Source organism: Rhinolophus ferrumequinum, chromosome 10 (genome assembly GCF_004115265.2).
Source record: "Rhinolophus ferrumequinum isolate MPI-CBG mRhiFer1 chromosome 10, mRhiFer1_v1.p, whole genome shotgun sequence".
Lineage (NCBI taxonomy): Eukaryota > Metazoa > Chordata > Mammalia > Chiroptera > Rhinolophidae > Rhinolophus > Rhinolophus ferrumequinum.
In genome coordinates this window covers 13,813,487-13,837,676 of record NC_046293.1, presented here as the reverse complement: position 1 = coordinate 13,837,676, position 24,190 = coordinate 13,813,487, and the positions used below count along the sequence as shown (strand labels likewise).

Genomic DNA, 24,190 nt, shown 5'->3' with positions numbered 1-24,190 from the left:
CCAGTGAGCTGCGTGCTCCACAACTAGAGTGAAAACAACAGCTTGACTTGGAGCTGAGCTGTGCCCTCCACAACTAGATTGAAAACTACAACTTGACTTGGAGTTAATGGGTCCTGGAAAAACACAGTTCCCCAATATTCCCTGATTAAAAAAAAAAAAAAAATGTAGGCCAGAGGCAGAATAACCTATTCAAGGAACTCAAAGAAAAAAACCTCAACCAAGAATCCTATATCTAGCAGAGCTGTCTTTTAACAAAGCAAGAGAAATAGAGACATTACCAGATAAACGAAAAACTGAATTTCTTTCAGACCCACCATATAAGAAATACTAAAAGTTTTTCAGACTGAAAGCAAATGACTTCAAACAGCAATTTGAATCCACACAAAGAGCACTGGTAGAGGTAATTAGGTAATTGTAAAAGATAATATAAATGCACATTTCTTCTTCTTTTAACTGATTTTAAAAGTATTTCTATAAAACTATGTATAATTTATTGTTCAGCCAGTAACACATAGAAATGTAGTGTATTTGCCAAGAACAGCACAAAGGTAGATGAGACCAAACTTGTATTGGATTGAGGAAGTGACTCCAGATAGTAACTCAGATCCTCAAGAACAAATCAAGAGAACCAGAAATGATCAATATGAAGGCTAATATAACAAAACTGTAAGTATATACTTGCTCTCCTTTTTCCTTCAGCATCTTTAAAAGACAAATTACATAAAGTAATATTTATATTATTGGGTTTTCAACATTTATAGATATGTTTAACAATAATGCCACAAAAAGAAGGGAAAGGAATAACATCATATAGAAGTAATACTTAAATATCTCACTGGAATTAAGGTAATATAATCTGGAGCTGATTGTGATAAAGTGTATATGCTAAGTAAGCCCTAGAGCAACAACTAAGGAAATGATTCAGTTTTGTAGGAAACTACAAAACGTTGAAAGAAATTAAAGAAGAGCTAAATAAATGGAAAAATATCCCATGTTCATGGATTGGAAGACTTACTATTGCTAAGATGGCTGTACTTAACACATTAATCTACAGATTCAATGCAATACCTTTTAGAATCCTTCTTTGTAGAAATTGACAAGCCAATTCTGAGATTCATATGGAATTTCAAGGCATGAAGAATAGCCAACACAGTGTTGAAAAGAACAAACTTGGAGAACTCAATTCCCAATTTCACAACTTACTACGGAGCAACAATAATCAAAACAGTGTGGTACTGTCATGAGGATAGATAAATATAAATATAATTAACATACATATATATTCAATGGAATGGTATTGAGACTCCAGAAATAAACTCATATGGTCTATGGTCTGTGCTCAACTAATTTTTGACAAGGGTGACAAGACTATTCTATGGGGAAAGAATAATCTTTTAACAAATGGTATTGTGACAGACAGCCACATATAAAAGAATGCAATTGAACTTTACCTCGCATCACATATAAAAATTAACTCAAAATGGATCAAACGCAAATGTAAAGGTAAAACGTTAAAACCATTAGAAGAAAAGATAAGGGATGCGTCTTCATGGTTTGAGATTCGGCATTGGATTCTTAAATATGAAAGTTGACTTTTGTGCTTCAAAGGCTCTATCAAGAAAGTGAAAAAACAACTCACAGAATGAGAGACAGTATTTACAAATCACACTCTATGTCTTATGAAGACTTGTGTCTATAATATATAAAGAACTCAATAATAAAAAGACAACCCATTTTTAAAATGGATAAAGGATCCGAATAGACATTTTTCTGAAGAAGATATACAAATGGCCAATAAACATATGAAAAGATACTCCACATCATTTGTCATCAGGGAAATACAAATTAAAACCACAATGAAATACCAGTTCACACTCACTGGTATGGCTAGAATCAAATAGTCAGAAATTAAGTGTTGGCATGGATTTTGAAAAATTAGAATCTTCATACATTATTGGTGGGAATGTAAAATGGTGCAGCCTCTTTAAAAAACAGTCTGCCAGTTCTTGGAAGTTAAATAGAGTTACCATATGACCTAGCAATTGCACTCCTATGTATGTACCTCAAAGAAATGAAGATATATGTCCACACAAAAACATGTATTCGCAAAAACGTGCCTTTATACAGCATTATTTATAATAGCTAAAAACCGTCAACTAGTAAATGGATAGACAAAATGTGTTATATCCATACAATGGAATATTATTCAGCCATAAAAAGAATAGCTGACAAGTGCTATAGCGTGAATGAACCTTGAAAACATGCTAAGTAAAAGAAACCAGACACAAAGGCCACATAATGTATGATTCTATTCATACAAAATGTCTAAAATAGGCTGATCTGCAGTGACAGTAGATTAATGGTTGCCTGGGGGCTATGGGGGAGGGGACTGGGGAATTACTGCTAATGGGTATTGGGCTTCTTTTTGGGGTGATGAGAATGTTCTAAAATTAGATAATGGTAATCATTGCACAAGTGTGAATATACTGTATGTTTCTCCAAAAATAAGACCGGGACTTATATTAATTTTTGCTCCAAAAGATGCATTAGGGCTTACGTTCAGGGGATGTCATCCTGAAAAATCATGCTAGGGCTTATTTTCCAGTTAGGTCTTACTTTCGGGGAAACACGGTAAAAACCAATGAATTTTACACTTCAACAGTGAACTTTATGATATGTGAATTATATGTCAATAAATAACCTACATGCCCAGCGTCATTCCAAGCATTGAATGAATATTAACACTTTCATCCTCACAACAAGGCTATAAAGTGGGGGGGTACTGTTATTTTACTTATTTTACAGGTGAGAAAACTAAGGCACACTGAGAAATGACAGTAAGTCCTGCTTAATGTCACCTATAATATATGTTCTGTGACTTTAACTGAAACGACATATAACAAAACCAATTTTATCATAGGCCATTTGATATAAACAAGACTTAAGTTTCGCTGGCATCTCAGCATCTCCTCAACATTATACTAAAATGGTGTTATTCAAGGAGGTGCTGTACTCGCCTAACCTAGTGTAGAGGAACAGGCCCTGAGTCAAGCCTCGGCAGTCTGGCTCCACATCCGATGTGCTGCCCCATACTGCCATTCATTAATGATGGAATTGACCTGTTGTATAGCATATGAATCGATTCTATTCATTTTCTTATTTTAGGCATCCAAAATTTGAGACTTGATGTGGAACATAAACAGAGTTTTGACATTGAACTAATTACCAGCATTGACAGGAAACAGAAGAGCACGCTTTGCAGTGTAAGTGACTGGCTAGGATGACTAGTGAGGCTATCTAGTGACAGCTCTCCCTATAAGCAGTATAGGATTTGACCTATAGGAGTTAGACGTGCTGAAGATTTTTTTTCTTTTTTAGTTTCCTGAGATTATTTTTTGGCCAAAAATGTAAGGTTTCTCTTTCTCAGCAGTCAGCTCTTTTCTTTCTTACAAAGTTAGATCATGTGCTAAGGAAAGTGGAGAACTTGTACATCTTTGACTAATTAACAACTCTTAGGGCCCTGAAAAGAGTTCTTGGCTGACCAGCCATTCCTAGTGTTTCCAGTTTCCCCATTTATAGATGAAAAATGGAGGTTGACTTGCCCAAGGTCACAATTAATGAGTGGAATTATTGGGATTCAAACCAGGTCCTCTGTCTTCTTTTCTTCCTTCAGTGATTGTCTTTGCAGGGCTCCTCCTCGGGAAACTCACAGTGTAGTAAGGGACCCAGAATGTCTTCCAGCACAGTGGTTCTTTCTCAGGGATCTCGCACCGAGGGTCATCACACCTGGCTGAATACCTCTGGTAGTGGGAAGCTCACGGCAGCCACTGCGCTGTTGGATAGCTTTAATTGTTAGAAAGCTTTTACTTCATATGAACTCTAAATCTGATCCTCCCACTTCGCCCACATCCTTCTCTGCCTCTGTCCACCATTTGGCTTGTCTTCCTACTTCCTTTCTGCCATTTCATCTCTATCATTTTTCCCTGACTTATTGCCCAACACTCACATTTATCAAGAAGCTTTCACTGGCTAAATTCCCTATAATCCTCCAGTTTTTTAATACACACTTTAAATTGCTACACATTTACATTCCTTATTCATTTAACATATGTTTAATCTCCCTAATATTATAAATAACTTGAGTCATGTGCTTTTATAGCTCCTCAATCCAAAATAGACTTCTTGTCACTTGTTTAGAATTTATTTCTCTTGAATAATGTGCATGTACTTGAATTTGAAATTGGGAGCATTTTGAATTGTGTGCCCGTATCAGGGCTCTGTACACAAGTGCTCTGTAATGGGCACTACAAACTCTAAAGGGACATTATAGAACCTGTAAAATTAATATAAAATTGCAATGTTATATTTATAACATCAGCAGTTTGCTTTCTCCAGTGCCTTTGCCATTAAAAGACAAATGCGGGTGAAAACTTCCTACCCGTGCTGGGTTTGTGTAGAGTGTGCCTGTTAATGTCTCCTGATCTGTTTGTCCATCAGGCCATCTTTATGATGTTATGTACATTAATTAGCCTCTATTCTATGCCAAGCACTATCCTAGATATTTTTTTAAATATGTCATTTAATATTTATAAGCCCTAGATGTTATCCCTATTTTTAGAGTTGAGGAAATGACTCACTGTTTTCAATAAATTGCCCAGGCTCATATAGTCACAAGGAGCAAAGCTAGTGTTTGAACCCAGGTGCTTTCTTTCCTTCAGTTGTAAGATGCCTTACACCTTACAGTATCTATATTAATTACAGTAACCTGTGAAATAGGGATATTTCTTATGCACGAGAAAATTTAGTTTCAGATAGATTAAATGAATCAGTCCAGATTCAAGTGGAGAAAATAGTAGAACTAGGGACTAGAAAAAACCCAAGTAATCTGTTTCTGTGCTTTTTTTGCTGTACTACTAGTGTGTCACTGTGCCTTTGAAGACCTCTAATGTCTTACAACTGTCTCATTGATACAGTTTAACTTCCTTTTTGTCCCTGTTCCTGGTTGTCTTAGTCCACTCAGGCTGCCATAACAAAATACCATAGACTGGGTGGCTTAAACAACAAAAATTTATTTTTCACAGTTTTGGAGGCTGGGAAATCCAAAATCAAGGTGTTGGCAAGGTCCATTCTGTGGTGTCTTCTCTTGGTTTGCACATGGCTGCCATCTCGCTGTGTGCTGACATGACCTCTTCTTTGTGCGGAGGGACTGGGGGAGAGCGTGAGTAAGCTAGCTCTTGGGTATCTCTTCTTATAAAGGCACTAATCCCACTGGACCAAGGCCCCACTCTCATGATCGCAGCTAATCGTAGTTACCTCCCCAAAGCCCCATCTTCAAATTCCATCCCATTGGCCCTCCGCAAATGAATTTAGGGGGCATACCCACATTCCGCCCATAATACCAGCTTACAGTCAGAGCCCCAAACTGTCTCTTATACATGCCTGGGCTTCTAGAGCTGAGAACAGAGGATTCAGAGATAGAATAAGTAGTTCAGAGTGAATAGTTACATGTTGGAGGGTAGAAGGTAGATGACATTGGAGACAAAGTAAGAAAATTCCAAAAAGATTGTTTATAGAAAAGACTTTGATACACGGAAAAAGGCAAAGGGGCTGTAGAAGGCAATGGGCCCAGGATCTGTATCAATCAGCCACCAAGATAGGAGGGATACCTTGTGACAAAGTGTCCGTCTTCCAGCCTTGTTAATATACTATAGCTTGTGCTAAGAATTCACTAAAGATTAAATGAGATAATGTTTCCTTATTTAGTAAATTCTAATATGAAACAAATGATACTTCTGTATTTGCAGTGTATTAAAATACTAAAATACGTCTTGCATAGGTAATGGAGAAAAGGGCTTTCTGAAAAATAAAGACTCCTACTTAAGTAGTAAGAGAAGCAGAGTTGTCTGGTACTATATTTGAAGAGAAATAAATTTTTGACATGCTCATTTCTGCCCTCAGTCAAGAAAGGAAGGGCAAATGATTGGTTTTGTAAGCTTTCATTTACACCTAAACTGTCTTTCCAACCTGTTAATGAACTCTTGATGATGCAACAAATCTTTCTCAGTATTGCTAATTAGCAAAGAAACTTGAGTGAAACTTACATAATTGTTATTATTTTGAACTCGCTTTTCAGTATTTTTGGCGAGATCACCATGATACAGAACATAGCCAGAAGGACTGTATTACCGAAAGATGTGCATGTACAAGAAGGGAAACCAGAGGTGAAATTTAGGAAGTGAGATCAAACCTCTTTGATAAAGACAGTATCCATTCAATAAAAAGTGAGAATTACTGTTGCCTCCCATCCAAGTAGGAAAAACGCCGAAGTGTAAGATATGATATTAAGCTAAATATAGCTGGACCCAGCTGCATGAGTATTCATTTAGAAAATCTCATCTTTAGCTTTTTATAAAGAAATTCCAAATTTGACCTCCAGAATCCTCATTCTCTAACTTTTATTAAAAGCACATTTTAGAATTCTGGCAGTAAGTCAGTCACTGTTTAATGTTTTTGTAAAAATACAATTTTTAATAGGTCTGTCTTGTGTGACTGACAACATTGTTCCAACTGTTAATTATAGTAAGCTTATTTTAGAATTTAATACCTGTGTGTCTTTGTCTTGTGCATGCGTGCGCGCGCGCGCACACACACACACACACACATACATGTGCTGTACACAGAGGGCAAAAGTTTGGAACTATCAGATTTAGGTGGCTGACCTTCAGCTTCAGTTAAGAACTAAAATTAGATCCCCGTGGAATATATATCCAGTGACGTCCATCAGAGGACAGTGTAGGCATAACCTTGAGAGGCCATGGAGGCATCATCCAAGGGATCTTGCCTTAACTACAAAATTCCTTTGAGATCTGATTTTTTTTATATACATATTAAAATTGTATGTGACTTTCTGTATTGTGATTTGCAATGCCTTTGTTTATTTTCATGTAGAAATTTTTTCCCACCCCAATCTTTTAGTAAAACAGTGGTTAAAAGGATGCACCAGGATCGTCCTGTGACTTTAAGTATCCCTGGCACTGTGCCACAGCTCCCAGTTGAGTGTACGTAGTCTATTTTAAGATCAGGGCTCTATCCCATCACTATAGGAGTCCTGGCTGATGGAGTGAGAGCGTAAGTCAAGCGTGTGGCTAACAGTGTAGACAGAATGGACGAAAAGGGGAGGAGTCCATTCTTACTCTAAAGGGGGAGAATGTAAGGGTAGGTATTCTACTACTACAATAAAAGAACATAAACATTAAAGCATAAGGAATAATAAGTAGAACCATGTTTAATTAGTCTGTTTATTTAAGGAGAAAAAAATCAGCCAGTAATTCCTTTCACAGGTGTAGCATAACAAAAAATTGCTTTTAACATTGAAATACCCATCTTTGCTGTATTTCTTATATATCGCCAGATACCAATAGAATGAAAAGAGAATAAGTCTGAGTCAGATAAGAATCTGAGTCCCCTTTCCCACTGTGGCTTTCTGTGCTACCTCAAGCAAATCATTTAGCCTCTCTGGGAGTCAGTTTTTGTATCTGTAAAATAAAAAATATCCCTTAGTCCTGAGTGTATTAGGTATTATTATTTTTTAATGGATTCTGTGGTCAAATAAAGGAAATAGCAGTTTTAAAAAATTAAACAAGTTTTTTTTTTCCATAGTACATCTGAGAATCTTTACTATTTTAATAACTTTACAAGTTTCCCAGACTTATCCTCCCACAAAACCTTTTTTTTTCAATAGAACCTTTCACACTGCTGGTGCTTGTTCATATTAATAGTCACTATTGCCCCTTCTAACTCTTAACAGTCTGATTCTGGAAATTACACTCATTTTGTTTGGCTCTTAAGCTCTTTTTTGGCCTGCAGTTGTCGTAGGGTTACTGCCAAATTGAATTCAGTGCCTGTGCTGTGTGTATAACCTGCGCCCCTTTCCAGCTTGAACTGGAAAGTTATTACGTTTTCCTGTTTCTTATAAATAAAACAGACATTAGTCCTTGTCTTTTGCAGTGTTCACTTTCTCTGTTCACTGTTTCATTTTGATTTGGTTATTTAGTCAGTCATTGGCCCATTTTTATTCCAAATTAATCTGTGAGTCTTTACCTGAATTTCACCAACCAATAGTAAAGACTTTTGAGAACCTCAGCACATTAAATTGTTTTGATAAGCACTGATGTTGAGGAGAAAAGTAGATGTCGTATCTACATGTAGGCTTATTGTTTCAATCACAAAAAAACAAGCTTCCTTTAAGATACTGCCGTTGGCTGAGACCTTTAATTATAGGTCTTGCTCTTGGAATTTATGATTTTAGCTCTTACTGTGTACCATCATCTCATTTAATAAAACAACACTAACACAGAGTGTATTGTCCCCATTTTACACATAATGAATCTAAAACTCAGAAAAACCAAATAACTTGCCCAGATCTCACAGGTAGTAAATAAATAACAAAGTGAAGTCTCACTTGCAACTCATATATTCCATTATACCATGTAGCCTCTTACTAAAATGTATGGTAATACTATATGTGTCACATGCATTGTAGTTATAATGTTAAATAACAGTTATTAATTACTTTATTCTAGGGCAGCACATACACACTTATCTCATTTAACTCCCTATCAACAACCTTTTGAAGTAGGTACTGTCATACCCCGATTTATAGATACGGAAATTATAGAAGTTGACCAATTTGTTCAAAGTCATACAACTAAATGAGTAGTAACTGGGAATTAAACCCAGAGCTTTAATGACCAATTGAATGTCTGGACATAATACTCTGTAGCACACAGTGCTTTCAGGATTCACACTTAGTATTTATTCATGTAAGTACTTATTCATCATATTTGACAACATCTTTTTACCTGTGGAAGAACAACAAATATATCAGACAAATCTTGCCCCCCACCTAAAGCTGATGAGAGAGAGAGAAGTCTCCATAAATGCAATTCAAGGTCAGAGGTATTAAGTGCTATACAAATGGTAGAGATTAAGTACTCTGGATTTAGAGGTGGAAGAGGTTACTTCCTGCTGGGAGATGGCATTTGCTTTGAAGATAGAAATGATTTGGGAAGGTTAGGGTTTGAGAAACATTGTAAGTACAGGAAATACATGAGAAAAGGTGCATAGGTAGTAGACAGAAAGTTTTTCAGCCTGGATCAAGGATGATGTGACAATATGTAATTCTGTATGAGTTTTGGAAAGGTGAGTTACAGGGGCTCTGATCCCTTCCTAGTTAATGAGTTTGGATGCATTTGATTTGAGGTGTCCACTCGGGAGCAGTTAAAGAGAAATGTCTACCAGGCAGTAACATTTTTCTTTTGCTGCCAAGTTTAGGAACTGAGTCCCTTCTCATAAATGAATGATAATACTGTCAATCAACCAAGTTGTCTGAGTTAGAAACTTGAGGGGCTCCTTGCCTCCCCTTTCTTCTCTACCCTAGAGAGCCAGCCAGCCAGTCATTCCACCAATCATTCATTCAGTCAGTTCCACTTCCTTAAAATCTCTTAGCTTTCTACTTCTCTGCCTTATTCAGACCTGAATCATTTCTTACCTTCTTAACTGGTTCTGTTCTGTCCCCTTTCTTATCCATTCGCCATATTACCATCAGTACTATTTCCAAAGCACCGCCAATCTAATGTCATTCCCATGCTTAATACCTTGCAATAAATTTCCCATTTCCCTCTGGATTAATTCCAGAGTCTTCATTCCCCTCATACAGATGTGGAGTAGTATATCCTCTCTTTAAAAACAAAAGGAAAACAACCTCTGTTGACCTTATTCTCTCTAGTTATTATCCCATTTCTCTGCTTCCCTTATAGCCACATGTCTTGAAACGTATGTACGTCTTTCCACTTTGTCGCTCTCCAAATACTCTGAGGAAACGGCTTTTATCGAGGACACTGGTAATCTAACATTGCCAAATCCTAATACCGCACTACTTCATATTTCTTCAGCATTTGAAACAATTGACTAGTCCTTCTATAAAACGCATTTTTGTCTTGTCTTCCAAACGTCACACTCCTAGATTTCCTCTTGCCTCTCCAGCTGCTACCTCCTAATCTCCTTCCTCCAGTCCCTCAGTGTTGGCATTTTTCAGGGCTCTATCTTAGTCTTCCTTTTATCTACATGTTTCTCTAGGTTACCTTACCTATTCTTGTAGCTCGAAATGCCTTTACTCAATATACATCATCAGGCATAACGCTGATGGCTGCTTAGGGCTCCAGCCACATCCATTCCGCTTCCTACTTGACATCTCTGTAGGCATCGCAAACTTAATGTGTCCATACAGAATTTTCCTCAAACCTGTTCTTCCTCTAATCACCCCTTCTCAATAAAAGGCACTACACTGCTTAAGCCAGGGACCTCCCTCTCCCCAACAAATAGCAAGTACTGTCAGTTTTTCCTCAGAAATACGTACCCAATCAGTCCACCTCTCTCCCTCTCCACTGCGGCCACTCTAGTTGAAGCTGCATTTGTTCCTCTCCAATCGATTTCCACACAACAGCCAGTGTGATTTTTCAAAATTTTAAATGTAATTCCTCCTTTGCTTAAACTCCTTTAGTGACTTTTCGTAGCGTTTAAAGTCTAATCTCCTTATAAAACTTCACCTGCTCTGGTCCCAGCTTCTGTCTCACAGAACTCTGCCATTAGCATCACCCCCACTGGCGTTCAGGACCTCACACACCCCAGGCTCTGCCTGCAACGCTCTTTCTTCTACTCTCTACACATTTAGCAGCCTCGCACCATCAGAACGTGGCTTCATTCTATCTAAAGTTGATCCTTTCTGCAGTTATTTTCTATCATAGCATCCTGTTCATTTCCCTTGTAACATTTTAATTGCATATTTTTCATTTATTGTCTGTCTTCCCCATTAGACTGTGACCCCCATAACACATGACAGAATCATGTCTGTTTTGTTCACTACTCTGCACCTATCACGTAGCACAATGTCTTTAATATAGTAGACACTCACAAATTTGTTAAATGACTGAATAGAAAAATATGTACGTTTCTGGTGTCATCTTAGATGCCACTTTCTTAGGAAGTGTTTCCCTGAATTGGTCCATTTCCCTCCCATGAGATTGGATTAGGTGTCTTAGATTTGTATTGTCATAGTTTTTTACACTTAAATCAGTGCTTCTAGTGGGGGCCAGTTTTGCTCCCCAGGAGGCATTTGGCAATTTCTGGAGATATTTTTGATTTCCATGACTGGGTGGTAGTGGTAGTGAGAGGGTGTTACTGGCATCTAGTGGGCGGGGGCCAGGGATGCTATTAAATATTCTAGAATACACAGAACAGCCGCTTACAACAAAGAATTATCTAATCCAAAATATCAATAGTACCGAGGCTGAGAAACTGGTTTGGATCTATCAGAGCACTTACCACATTAATCCACAGCTTGCGTTTCTTTGTAATTCTCCCTCACTCAGTTCTGAGTTCCTCAGAAGTTCACCATTGCCTTCCCCAGTACCAAGGACATTGCTTTGGATTTATTAAACAGACACTTGGTGAATTCTTGATGAACAGATGACTAGATGAACAAATAAATATGCTACCCAGCCATGGCACAACCAGGCCCAGTTGGCCTAACTCTTAGTATTAGATGTAGAGAGTAGTTGCCTAGTCACTCAGGTGAAGTATAACTTCTGGTACTTACGGAATGATGATACAAGAGGTTTTGTAGAGGGCATTGATGGAACACCGTATCTCGAAGATACATTCCATTTAAATGTAAAGCTAAGCTCTTGCAACAAAGGGACCCCAAGACAGAAATGACTTAAGGAATATAGGTGTTTAGTACCTTTTCAAGTAGCGATTCTAAGGTGAGCGTCCAGGCAGGTGGTGGCTCGACTCCATAAGTGTGCTCAGCGGCCCAGGGTCTTTCCAAGTGTGAAGCCCCACCTGAGCATTTTCCCTGCCTGTACTGGGCTCCATTTTCAAGTTCTGGGCTGCAGAAGGGGACGAGAAAGTAGAGAAGGCATGCCCACTGTCTTAAAGGCCCAAAACAGTGGCATACAGTGTGTGCGCACATGTGTCATTGGCAAGAGCTCAGTCATGTGACCACAGGGAACAGCTGAGGAATGTGCTGTAGCTGGCTGCCCTGGGCTTTGCCACAATTGTCACTGGACCAGAGGAGGAGAACGGGTTTGGTGGACAGCTGTCAGTTTTCACCACAATGCCTAACAATTAAACTAAGTCTTAGATAAGCATATGTATGAGCCTTTATATTATTTCCCAGTCACTCTTGAGATCTGAGTTAGTTTTACTACCTTGGTCATATAATTGAAGAAAACTTACACAGGATAAAATGCATTCTCTAGAATAGTACTTCTCAAACTATTTGTGATGAAGGACCAAGTTTTTTGTTGTTTGTTTATTTTTTTCCTAATTTGTACGGTACTTTTGTAAAATACAATTTAAATGAATCATTAAAAAAATAATAATCACATCCTTGGGTATCACAGCAAAGTCAAATATTATAAAGTTTTCTAAATGCATACTTTCAATTTTTCATACCTGTCTCAACTCACGTACCTATCTCAGTATAGTCTAGTAACGGTTTGTACACTGACACCAATCTGCTGACATTTTTGAGTAACACTTGTCTCAAAAGTGTTTTCTGACCTCTTCTGGGTTGCCAGACTGGTAGACTATGATGTGTGTCTTTTAAGCAAACACATTTTCTTTATGTATAAAACTTGACTTTTAATATTTTTAGAAATCACTTTCTAAGACATGATAAGTCATTTGAATGCCCACATATACTGCACAGCACGTTTTGCTCGTTTCGTACCTAAAACCTAAGTTGATCGTAGTTTTACAGATTCACGTGAATAGCCTACCATTCTGGAAGTGGAAGAAGGTTGCCCTAGGAAGTCCTAATGCATGGTATCAATGAAGAAAGGGGCCTGACTAAGGGACATGCTCAAGAGTACAGTGAATAAATGAGAGATAGCTATGGTACAGTCATTAATTTACAGGGGAAATCACATTGGGGTCACGTGATCAGGATTGAGTCCTGGCCTTCTACTTCTTAGCTAAGTGTCCTTAGGCAATCATTTAAAGAATCATATATCAAGTGTTCAATAAGCATTTCTTAGGTTGAGGGACGTATGTAAGTTTTTTGTAAACTGTAAAGCACATAAGCAAACAATATGATAATTACTGAAATTGTGAAGCCATCCCTTCTGAAGCTAAGTTCACTGCTGTTTCTGAACTCTGCTGTGTTTCATGCTGGAGACTTATTGAGAGCAGCAGGCATATTTAACACTGCATTCACTTAAAGTTATGTTTATAAGGACTAGCAATGTGGGAAAATGCTTATAATTAAATTAAAAGTTAAATTTAAAAGTCAGAACAAAACTATGTACACATGATGATTGTAACTATGTCAGAGTATACCTGTTACTGATTGACTAAAGATTAGAAACCCATCTGTCCACTGCATATAAAATATACTAGGTAGTATAATCATAAATGTTTTTCTATTTGCTTTAGTAGTTTGATTCATTCTACATTTTAAAGAACACATATATGTAAGTAATTTAAACTCTTCAGAAAAAAGAACGTGACGCGAAGATGCATAATTTCTGCTACTTGTGTGAAAAGACTATTTTATCCAATGGGACAAACCATCCAACAAGTACAATCACAAAAATAGCCTTTACTACATGTCTTTCCTTCTTAGAAAGAAGTGTCAAGACAACATTAATAGACCTCTACTAATGCTTTAGATTTGGGGAACTTCTTAATGCTAGTTGCTCTGCTAAGGGCTACGAGGATTATGAAGAAATAGTTATATTCAAAGAATGTTTATTATGTCCCAGGGTCTATTTCACAACAGCCCTGTGAGATACAGGTGATGTTATTGCCATTTTACAAATAGGAAAGTGAGTGTCAAAGAAGTTAAATAACACGTCTGAATTGCACAGTCGCAGAACCGGGTATTAAACCCAGGTCTTTCTAATTCAAAAGCCACTGCAGTACATTTTCTTCGCTCATTTAAAAAAAAAAAAAAAAAAAAAAGACGTCCTTCCCGCCTTCAGAGAGCTTTTTGTAGTTGAGGCAAACTCAAGAAGAAAACTTAACAGGAAGAATGTGCTGAGCACCAAATGATTGCTACAAATTGTGGTTTGGGTTTTCTTTGGAAAGAAAGAATGTTGTGGGGTGAAATGGTTAGGGAAAACTTTATATCAAATGTGAATTTTAAGCTTAGCTTTAGAGAATGGTTAAAAAATAGTCAAAGAGGGAAAAAGACGGATGAGGTAGAGGGGAGGCGATTAGAAAGCAAAAGAACTCAAAGGGAAGTAATTTGGAAAGGAATATAGCTAAAGAGAAGGGTTTGATAGGGGAACACTATGAAAGAGAAGACTCAAAAGCAGGTTAGAGGATTCTAAATGCTAAGCTGAGGACTTTGAAATTTTATCTTACAATAATGTATAACAGATAACCTGCAGTATACACTGGCCACATGCCAGCCACTGTTCTAAGTGCTGTTCGTGTGTGCTGTCATTTCATTCCTACAGTGAGTGAGGCTCAGAGAGGCTAAGTAACTGGCCAGGGTCACACCATTAGAAGACAGTAGAAGAACCAAGGTTTGAACACAAGCAATTTAAATCCAGAAACCCTGCTCTTAATCACAACACTGTTCTGATTCTAGAGTCCGTGGTAAATTGAATAAATTTCAAGCCCAGGACCCCCTGACCTTAAACAATAATATGCTTGATACCTCTAGGAGTTCTTAACATTTAAGAAAAGTAATGTGACCAGACAAGGACATCTCATTCCTCTCCCTGCCCCCCATGTACAACTTCAGCACAGGACAGTCAAGAAGAAGTGGAGGTATTTGTGCTAATTGCTGTCCCGTCCGCCTACTTTTCTGGCCTTACCCAGTCAGTTAGTCTCAGTTTACCGGTACCCGCTAACATCCAAGATACATCAGGCCGTTGTTAACTATAGTCAGTGGTTCTCAGAGTGTGGCTCGTGAACCAGCAGCAGCAGCAGCAGCTGGGAACTTGTTAAAAGTTCCTGTTTTGGAGCCTCACCCCAGACCTGTTGAATCGGAAACTCGGGGTGAGGTGCAACAGTCTGGGTTTTAACAGTCCCTTTAGGTGAGTATGATGCATGCTGAAGTTTGAGAATCACTGCTATAGTATACGCTAGGGTTTCAGTTCAGAAACAAGCTACTAAAATTTGGAGGGCAATACTGGTATTAGCATTGGGGAACCATTTGGGATCTTACTCTTGAGTCTCTGCTGCTGGGTCTTGCACACTATAGAAATAACCATGACTTACAAAGCTAATGAGCATTTTAAAAGGACCGTTTCTCAGACTCTTTGATTTTTAGTAATTATACTTTGTCAGCATATCGAACCTTTGCTTTATGACGTTAGTTCATTCCTGAAAACCTGGCCTCAAAGTAAAAAGTTATTAAATCAGAAAATATTTCCGTTAATTTTAATGGAAAAAAGTATGTTCTTTGGTTATCTAAGATAGCAAAATAAGTTTTAGATTAAAACTATATCAGTTAAACAATAAAAGCAAGTTTGAAGAAATGAATACTTTGAAAGTAAATACAAATAGTTTGTACCTAAAATGTAATGTAATGATGGTTTGTTTTACTTGCAAATGGGAGAAGACTTGATAGCTGGGGGGGCTGGTGGAGGAGGAATACAAAGCAGTCAGTCTGTGGAAAGTGCTGGAGAGTCACGTGATAGACTTTAAGGCAGGTAATCTTCGGGAGTTTGTGGTTATGTTGCACTTAAACATAGTTATAGCACACCTGGACCAGCCCCTGGGTCACAGGTGAAACATAGGCTCTGTTCTCAAGGAGGCTGGAGAAGGAACGAGATGCCCGAACAGCTCCTTGTATAAAAAGATGAAAACTGAGTGCTGTTGGAGGCACAGACTGAAAGAAAGCAAAGTAGGGAGTGGTGGGAAAGGCTTGTGGACCCCTCAGTTCTCAAACTAAGTCTTAGAAAAAGAGTGGGGTCCTGCGTGGTGGACACAGTGGCAGGGCATGCCATGCTGAAGGAACAGTGGGCGAAATGGCTCCGGACGTCTGGTTAAGGGACTGAGAGTCAGTTTGGAGCCCTTGGAAGGGGATTCTGCCCGAGGCGTCCGTAGGGACACTGGGCTCATTTCAGCAGCACCTATGGGCAGCAAGGTGCTATGGAAAGATAGCAGGGCATGTTTTGGGGGAAAGGAAAATCAATGAAAAAATAGCCAAAGCACAGAAAAACACCGTTAGGGCAAAATAAAGGCGAAATACAAGAGCAGCGTTGAAACACAGAAGCAGTATGCACACAACAGGTGGGGGAATGGTAAAGAATACTGTATCTTCAGTCCTCTTGCTTGGTGTACACGTGCAAAGCAAAACTTTTCTGATTCATCCAAATGTGGTACACGATTCCTTAATTTTTCTTTATAATATTCTCTGGATAGAAATGATTATATTGAGTAAAGCAATGAGTGTGTCTATTAAATATCACTTCTTTTGTTATATTTTGAGTGTCTGATTTTTGTTTAAGTTGTAATACCAAAAATGGGGGGGGGTCATTGTCCAAGAAGTGATATTACTTTTCAAGAGACATAGCAGAAAGCTACCTCACAGTCATTATGGGAGGCAAGTGTGTAATGAGAAGTGACATGTTTAAGAAAACTGTGCTTTAAAACTGGATTGATTGAAAACTGCTTTAAAACGAGTTCTTCTCTTTGGTTGCTAGTTGATCTCCTGCAAGCCGTTAGATGAGGCAGTTTTTAACTATAAATTTTGTAGGCACCTCTAATATCTTCCATGTAGCTGTCTTATGTCCCAGAGTTTCACAGTCCTTTTGTTTTATAGCCTTGCCTATTCCAATTGCTATTCATGCTTTGCTTTTTTTTTTCCTTGAGTCTGAAGGGAGAACAAGAAAAGAGCCATGTTGCTCATAGATTTGTTTTGTTTTGTTTTGTTTTGGGTTTTGGTTTAGAAAGGAAGGGGGTAAAAATGTCTGTGTTTTATAAGATATGTAGAACTCCAAATTCACATATATAATGTTTTATAATTATTTGTTACATCTTAAATATGAATGTAGATGATTTCCCTTTTTAATAAAATTACGTGGGAGCAAAGGTTGTTAGAATCCACCCTCGGGAATGTGACAGGTAAGAAGTAATATGTAGAATTTGTTTTTTTTGGTCTTGGATGTGAAAGATCTGAAACTGGAGAAAATTTTTCTGTTTTATATATTTCCAGTAATGGGCACGTTATACTTACCCCTACTCCAAAACTGTATTGTTTTTAAAAATGATTTAACAATGGTATTAAAACATTAAACGAAAAACCCTTCTTATCAGATATGGCAGGGATAGAGTTGACATTGTTAACAAAAATTTGTTAGCTTGTCAGGTGATTTCCTTCCCACCTCCATCTAGAAAGCATAGTACACGTAATTTTGGCTTCATTTCCATGGCTGTATGATTAGGATGTATCAGAAGGTGCACGTAGCCTGGGATTCCTGCCTAGATCATGATGCTTGACCTGCACAGATGGCCTCTTTTTAAAGAGTTAAAGTCTGAGAATAGGTCGATAGAGACTTTGTAACATTTTGTATTGGTCATAATTGTTGCTGTTTTTATAAAATGTATACAGAAATGGTTAGCAGTGAATGGTTATAAACCTGCTTGCTTCATGTATAAGGCGTGACCTGCAGTTTATGGAAAAGAAAGCTGGATATTGACTTTTGAGAGAATGCTCAGTAGTTCTTAAATTTGACAATCATAAGAAAAAACTAGTTTTCAAAAAATTCAAGATAGAGTACTTTGGGACCATCCTAAAAGAATTGTTCTGATATAGTGGTAGCAAGATTTGGAACCAGGACTACTACATATATTTGTGGAATCTGTGCTCTACACCAAGAGAACAAAGGGGCAACTAAGACCTTGCCCACACTCCGAACCCAAGCCATGTGTTTGGGTTCAGAGGAAGAGGGTTTTTTGGTAATCTGTCCACCTAGGAGGAATAGTTTTGCAGTTAGTCAGCCTAGAGAGGGGCATCTTTTCGAGATTGGCTCAAAGGCATCGTATATGCTAGCTAAGCCCTCTTTGGAATCCAACTTAGAATCATTTTTGGCAGTTTTGTGACCCCTAAGATCTTCTTTGGGGTCACGTGATGTTTAAATGTTATTACATTAGTTAGCTAAAGAGAGCTAAAACAAGAGACTACTGCCATAGAACGATAAATTCAGAAGAAAAGCACAGCTAAAATTGGGCAGAAACGCATCCTTCTCTAAGTCTTTTTACAAGAGCCTGTACTTGTGAGCAATTGTGAACCCAATCTCGAAACATTGATCAACACTTCTGGGAAGGGAACAGCTATGATTCAGACTGATTGTCTTCCATCCTGATATTTTGTGTAGTCCGATATTAAAAATCCATTGAGAATAAAGCTGTTTGAAAATTCGAAATTAGTCAATTTAAAAGAGAATAAGTGATTTTATGGCAAGAATATTGTCTGGCCCACTAATTCACCCTGGCCCAGCACAAGTGACTTAACCTCTCTAGCCCTCAATTTGTATATCTGTCAAGTGAAAGAAGTAAACCAAATATATTCCAGTTCTAACATTTTATGATTTGAAAATAATAACAATCTTTTCTGGCCAGATCTTGAACTGCTATTAAATACATTGGTAGAGAAACATTCTATTTTAAATCATTTAAACCACATAGTGATTTTAACGTACTTGTTCTTGTTTCTCAGAAACTCTGTGAAGGCATATTTAAAGTCCTCGTAAGGGACATCCCAACAACATGTCAAGTGTCCTGCCTGGAAGTTCTCCGCATTCTCTCCAGAGACAAAAAGATTTTAGTTCCTGTAACAACCAAGGAAAATATGCAGATACTGCTGCGACTAGCCAAGCTAAATGAGTCGGATGATTCTTTGGAGAAGGTGTCCGAGTTCCCAGTTATTGTGGAGTCATTAAAATGTCTGTGTAACATAGTGTTCAACAGTCAGATGGCACAGCAGCTCAGCCTGGAACTTAACCTTGCTGCGAAGCTCTGTAACCTCCTAAGAAAGTGCAAGGACCGAAAGTTTATCAATGACATTAAGTGCTTTGACTTGCGCTTGCTCTTCCTCCTGTCACTTTTGCACACCGACATCAGGTCACAATTGCGCTACGAGCTCCAGGGCCTACCGCTGCTAACCCAGATCTTGGAAAGTGCCTTTAGCATCAAGTGGACCGATGAGTATGAATCGGCCGTAGACCATAATGGACCTCCTCTCTCACCTCAGGAGACGGACTGTGCCATCGAGGCCCTCAAAGCTCTCTTCAATGTGACAGTAGACAGTTGGAAGGTGCATAAAGAGGTAAGGTTAAGAAGGGGGTTGTTATCTACCGTGGAATTTAATTGGTCTGGGGCACCCCTATGGCTGCCTGCAAGGGAAGAATGCTAAATTGGGAAATGGAAAAAATTTCCAGTTCCCCCATTAATCAGTTGTGTGACTCAGGCTTAATTTCTTAACCATTCTAAGTCTTATTCTTTCCATTTGTGTAACACTTATTAGAAGAATAGGGTGAAGATGGACTACTGTTTTCTAAGATGCCAAATACGGTTTCTTTTCCAAGTTGTACTATCATGTGTCTTTTTTTTTTTTGAGTGCCTCTTTCAGGAACAAGGTTTAAATTACAAGATTTGAATGGAAACAAAACAACATGGTTCATAAAAAGGTATAGGCATTTTCAGTGGCTGCCATCTTAAAAGTTAAATCAGGCCAGTTGAAATTGGTCAATCAGAACTGATGTCTGTTCAGAAGAGTGAAAGATGCTCTGTGTTATCACCTATCATCCCCGTCTCCTAGAGTGTTACTTTATAGTGTTAGATAACTATCAGAAGTGTAGGGCTACAACTAGATAGCCATGCTTGTACACAGTCCTAGAAAACAAGTATAATTACACGAGAGTATGGGAAAGGTTATTTTAAACCACTTGACTTATTTCTAGACTAAGATCCTTTTCTGTGGCTTGGACCGTCCAGCAACCCAAAGTGAGGCAGATTTGATAGTTTATATTGGAGTACCCAGAAGAACAATATGCTCGGCAAGAAACTTAGCTCAACAATTTTAAGAAAAGCTCACATAATAAACTTTTTTCCTTGCTTCTAGAATCTTAACATCTCACATTCAGCCTCTCTCCTTAACTTAAATAACTGGTGAAATTCAGCCTCTGCCTTCCCCCACCCCCCCAAGCGTTTTGATGCCAGAGCAATTATCTTTTCTGACAATTGACTTTAGGACTTAGGTTAACATTTTGCTGTGTACATTTGAAGCGGTTCTCACCAAGAATAAAGATCTGTTTTTGCCAGCAGCCTACTTTGAAAGGATTATCCCACTGCAGTACTATAGTGGGAGTACGCAGGCATCCGAGTTTTAAAGTGCAAATAGGTCTATATTTTGAAACCAAATATTTGAAGATCAGTCCTAACAGCTGTGTTAGATGACTAAGGTATGGTCAGTTTTTCCTGGGACTTGGCAGAAGATGTGGAAAGCCCACATGCTCCCTTTATGCTTTGAAACCAAATATTTGGAAGTATTTTAAATGTTATGTCTCTATGCTTATTTGGTACCTTCTATGGTTATTTTTCTTACACTGTTTGTTTTGGTGTTTTTAAGTTTTCCATTTAGTTGCAAGAGCTCTTCTGAGACTGTTGGTTTGCCATTGTTGGAGCCCCTGTTATTTGAATTGTGCTCAAAATAGTAGCTCACACTGTTCAGATTCCTGAACAAAGAGAGTTTATAATTCAGTGGCTGCACATCAGTATGTGTATGGAATGACATGTAATAAATATCAGTAAATTGAAATTAGCCTTCATTAGTATGTTTCAGTTTTAAGTAATAGTGGGGCTGGGGAAAGCTGTAGAAAATATTGATGTGTCAAATATCATTCACTGTTATAGAATGTTTATTCTCCAAATGATACATGAGAAAGGATCAGTAGTCCAGATGCAGGCATCTCAGCAGACCTAGTGCCTCTTACGAGTTGTGGAGCAGATGTTACAGCCATTATACAACGTGCCCCATTTACGTGACTCTGGGCTATTATTGAAGTTATCAGAAATTTAAACAGTATTGAAAACAGCATCTTGCCAACTCATTTAGGCAAGAGTGTGGCAAAGGTTATTTTAAGCCACTTGAGTCTCTATGAGTCTCCAAATTCAAATTGTAGCAAACATTTAGTTAGTCAGTCAGTCAACAAGTATTTATGGACAATTGCTAGGTGTTATGCTGGGTGTTGTGTAATATATTGGCAAATAATAGGCATAGTCTCTGCTTGCACGAAACTTCAGTTTTATTGGTGAGACAGGTGACAAATAAGTAAACAGATACATAATTCAAATTGCTTTAAGTGCTAGGCAAAGAAACAGTGCAATGATTGAGAATACTTACTTAACGTAGTCCCAGAAGACCTCTGAAGGTCTCTCCTAAAACCTGAAACCTGAGAATGATTTAGCCGTTTGAAGAATGGGGAATGAACATTTCCCAGAAATTGAACAGCATTTTAAGAGACACAGAAATCAGCATAGTGTACTTTTGAGTGGGGTACCCACAACTTAGCATTAAAAAAATCTATAATAAGGGTGGAGAGAAACTTGCCAGTAAGAGTCCATTTACCCAGATTTTAATACCTCCTCGATTGTTAGATAAAAGACATCTTTCTCCAATTGAGCAAGCACCTAAAGAATTGTCAATACGTAAAATACCAACTGAAATAAAGGGATATGGAAAACTTATTGTACAGAAAGATCCAACTTTAAAAATAACTAATATTATTTTCCTTATCATGAAAATAGTACATGCTAATTGTAGACAGTCTATGGTGAAGAAAGCATACAAGCACTAAAAAAATACAAATTGCCTGTAAACCCACCACTCAAAGATAAGCGCTATTTGCATTTTATGTGTATCTAACCATTCTTCATTGTATGATATATAAATATGTATGATTTTTACATATGTATAATTTTCTTTACAAAACCTATGTATAATTTTCTTTACAAAAATGCAGTCATTTTATAATCTTGATCTTTTTTTCACAACAAATGTTCTTGAAGAGTAGTGGTTTTCAAAACATGTTCCTTGAAGCCCTGAAGTTCCTAGGAGTAGCTCCTGGGATGAGTGGGCAGTATTCCAGTTTCCCCACCCTCACTTTAAAAAGAGCACCTTTGATTATTGTTATTGTTTCTTTTTAATTTAAGCTTGTAACCTAGATTTAATTTGGTGGATAAAAAGAGTTATGCAACCAAAAAAACATTTTTTTGACAACTGCTTTCTTCTCCTGTTTGTTAAAGGTGATAATCCCTATGAAGGAATACTCGTAAGTGTATTTGTATTGTGTAAATATTCCTTCATAGGGATTTATCAAACTTTAATAGATCCCCTACGTGTAGGCATTTAGATTGTTTGCTATTTCAAATAATAATACAGTGAATTTTCTTGTAAAAACCTTTGTAGATAAATTCCTGGAATTGTTGGGTCAAAGGGTTTTTCAAAACTTGAAGGTTTTTTGGTATGCATTGCCAAATTTACCTTAAGAAGAATAGTGCTAGTTTATACCTTTTCAAACCCTGGGAATTTCACTTTTTAAAATCTTTACCTATTTCACAGCTCAACTGTTATACAGAAAATACAGATCCATTACAGAAAATACAGATGTTTGGTTTTGGTTTTAACTATTTTAGTAGGTATTTTTATGACTGTTCATTTATAATTCACCATAAACAGAAAATTAATGACTAGGTTTTTCTTGAGGTTTAGCAAATTAGTACCATTTGTTCATTTTTAGGTTCATGCCTCAGTGTTACATTCCTGTCTGTCTGCTGATGCCATCAGCAGATTAACTTGGAGAGTTCTTTCCATTCAGTAGGAAATGTAGCTGGCCTTCTTTCCACATGTTGTGTCAGTCTTGCCTTCCTCTCTCCCTCCTCCCCTTTTCTCTCCCTTCCCTAAAGGGAGTGTGTTTAAGAAGGTCAAATGATTCCTTTAACAGGACTTGAAGTCAGTTCCAGAAAAGGGAATTGAAAAGGTCTTGTCTTCCTCCTGCTTTAACACGTTGCTAAATCTCTCTGTTGATGGAGGACAGCATGTTATTCTAGGGATCCCTTAGCATACATTCCCAGTGCTTCCCAGGTATCGATGCCATGTAGGGAGAAAATACAAGTACCGACAGACGTGGTAGAGCCAAACAAACGTGCAAACAGAAAAGTCATACAAGTATTGAGCAGTCAAAGGATGCTACTTGAGGGAAATAAAGCAGTGAGTGTCCTTAGAAGGTGATTGGGGATGTCACGCTGTAACAGAAGAGGTTAGTTCCATGGTTATTTTAGAGGCTTTAAAGGAAATGTGAGAAAAGGACATGATCTCAATTAAGTAAAAATAAAGCTTCAAGCTGTGCCATGTTGTTTTTTTTTCCCTTGAATCATTTTATTGAGTGCCTACTTGTGCCCAGTTCTGTGTTAGGTACACAACCTGCAAGATAAAGCATCACTGCCCTCAAAGAACTAATGGTCTAATAGGGAAATCAGACATATAAATACAAGTGGATATACGACTGTTCGTTACATTATTTACTATTCTCTATATTTTCTGTATGCTTGCCTGAATATAAAAAAGAATCACCTCAGCAATGCACAATTACTTCTCATACCACATATTCTAGATCTTTGTGGGTATATCTGACCTCAGTGGCATAGTCTTTCCACTAAGCAGCATACCTAGAACAAGTAGGTGTTCAAGAAATTTTTGCTTAAATGAAAAATAGAATGTGATATAATTTGATATCTGTATAGCAGCATACATAGGAGAAATAGCCCGAAGTTGACAGGAAGGAAGGAAAGTTTGATACTTTTTGAATTTTTCAAAGCATAAGAAATTCTCTAGAAGCCTAAAAAATTTAATAACATTGTTTATAGGAGCAGATTTCTAGCCTTTTTGGAGTTATTGCACTCTATTTTATAACATTTATATTTCCTTTTGTAAGTTAATTTAAGAAAGCATTACTTTATGCCCACGGTAAATGCAAAAGATGTAAAGAGGTAAAGTACATAATTTTTGCCTGTAAGGAGACAGAGATTTTTGAACATATGCAATTTAGTAGGACAAATAATTATGGTAGAGGTAAGCAAAAAGGCTAGGATAAAACGGTGAAATGCTACC

The 24,190-nt window shown here is 37.7% G+C and overlaps 1 protein-coding gene across 6 annotated transcripts in view; it reads left to right on the top strand.

Annotated features, from left to right (window-relative positions):
• RIC8B (RIC8 guanine nucleotide exchange factor B) overlaps nucleotides 1-24,190 on the top strand; it is a 101,073-nt gene that overhangs the window by 17,438 nt on the left and 59,445 nt on the right. For all 6 annotated transcript variants that reach the window (XR_004424105.1, XR_004424103.1, XR_004424104.1 and 3 more), the window contains exon 3: nucleotides 18,740-19,348. Coding sequence is in view for 3 of the 6 variants with exons in the window: in XM_033116528.1 (XP_032972419.1) it covers nucleotides 18,740-19,348 (609 nt within the window). In the remaining 3 variants the exon portion in view is untranslated. The remainder of the gene's footprint in view (nucleotides 1-18,739; nucleotides 19,349-24,190) is intronic.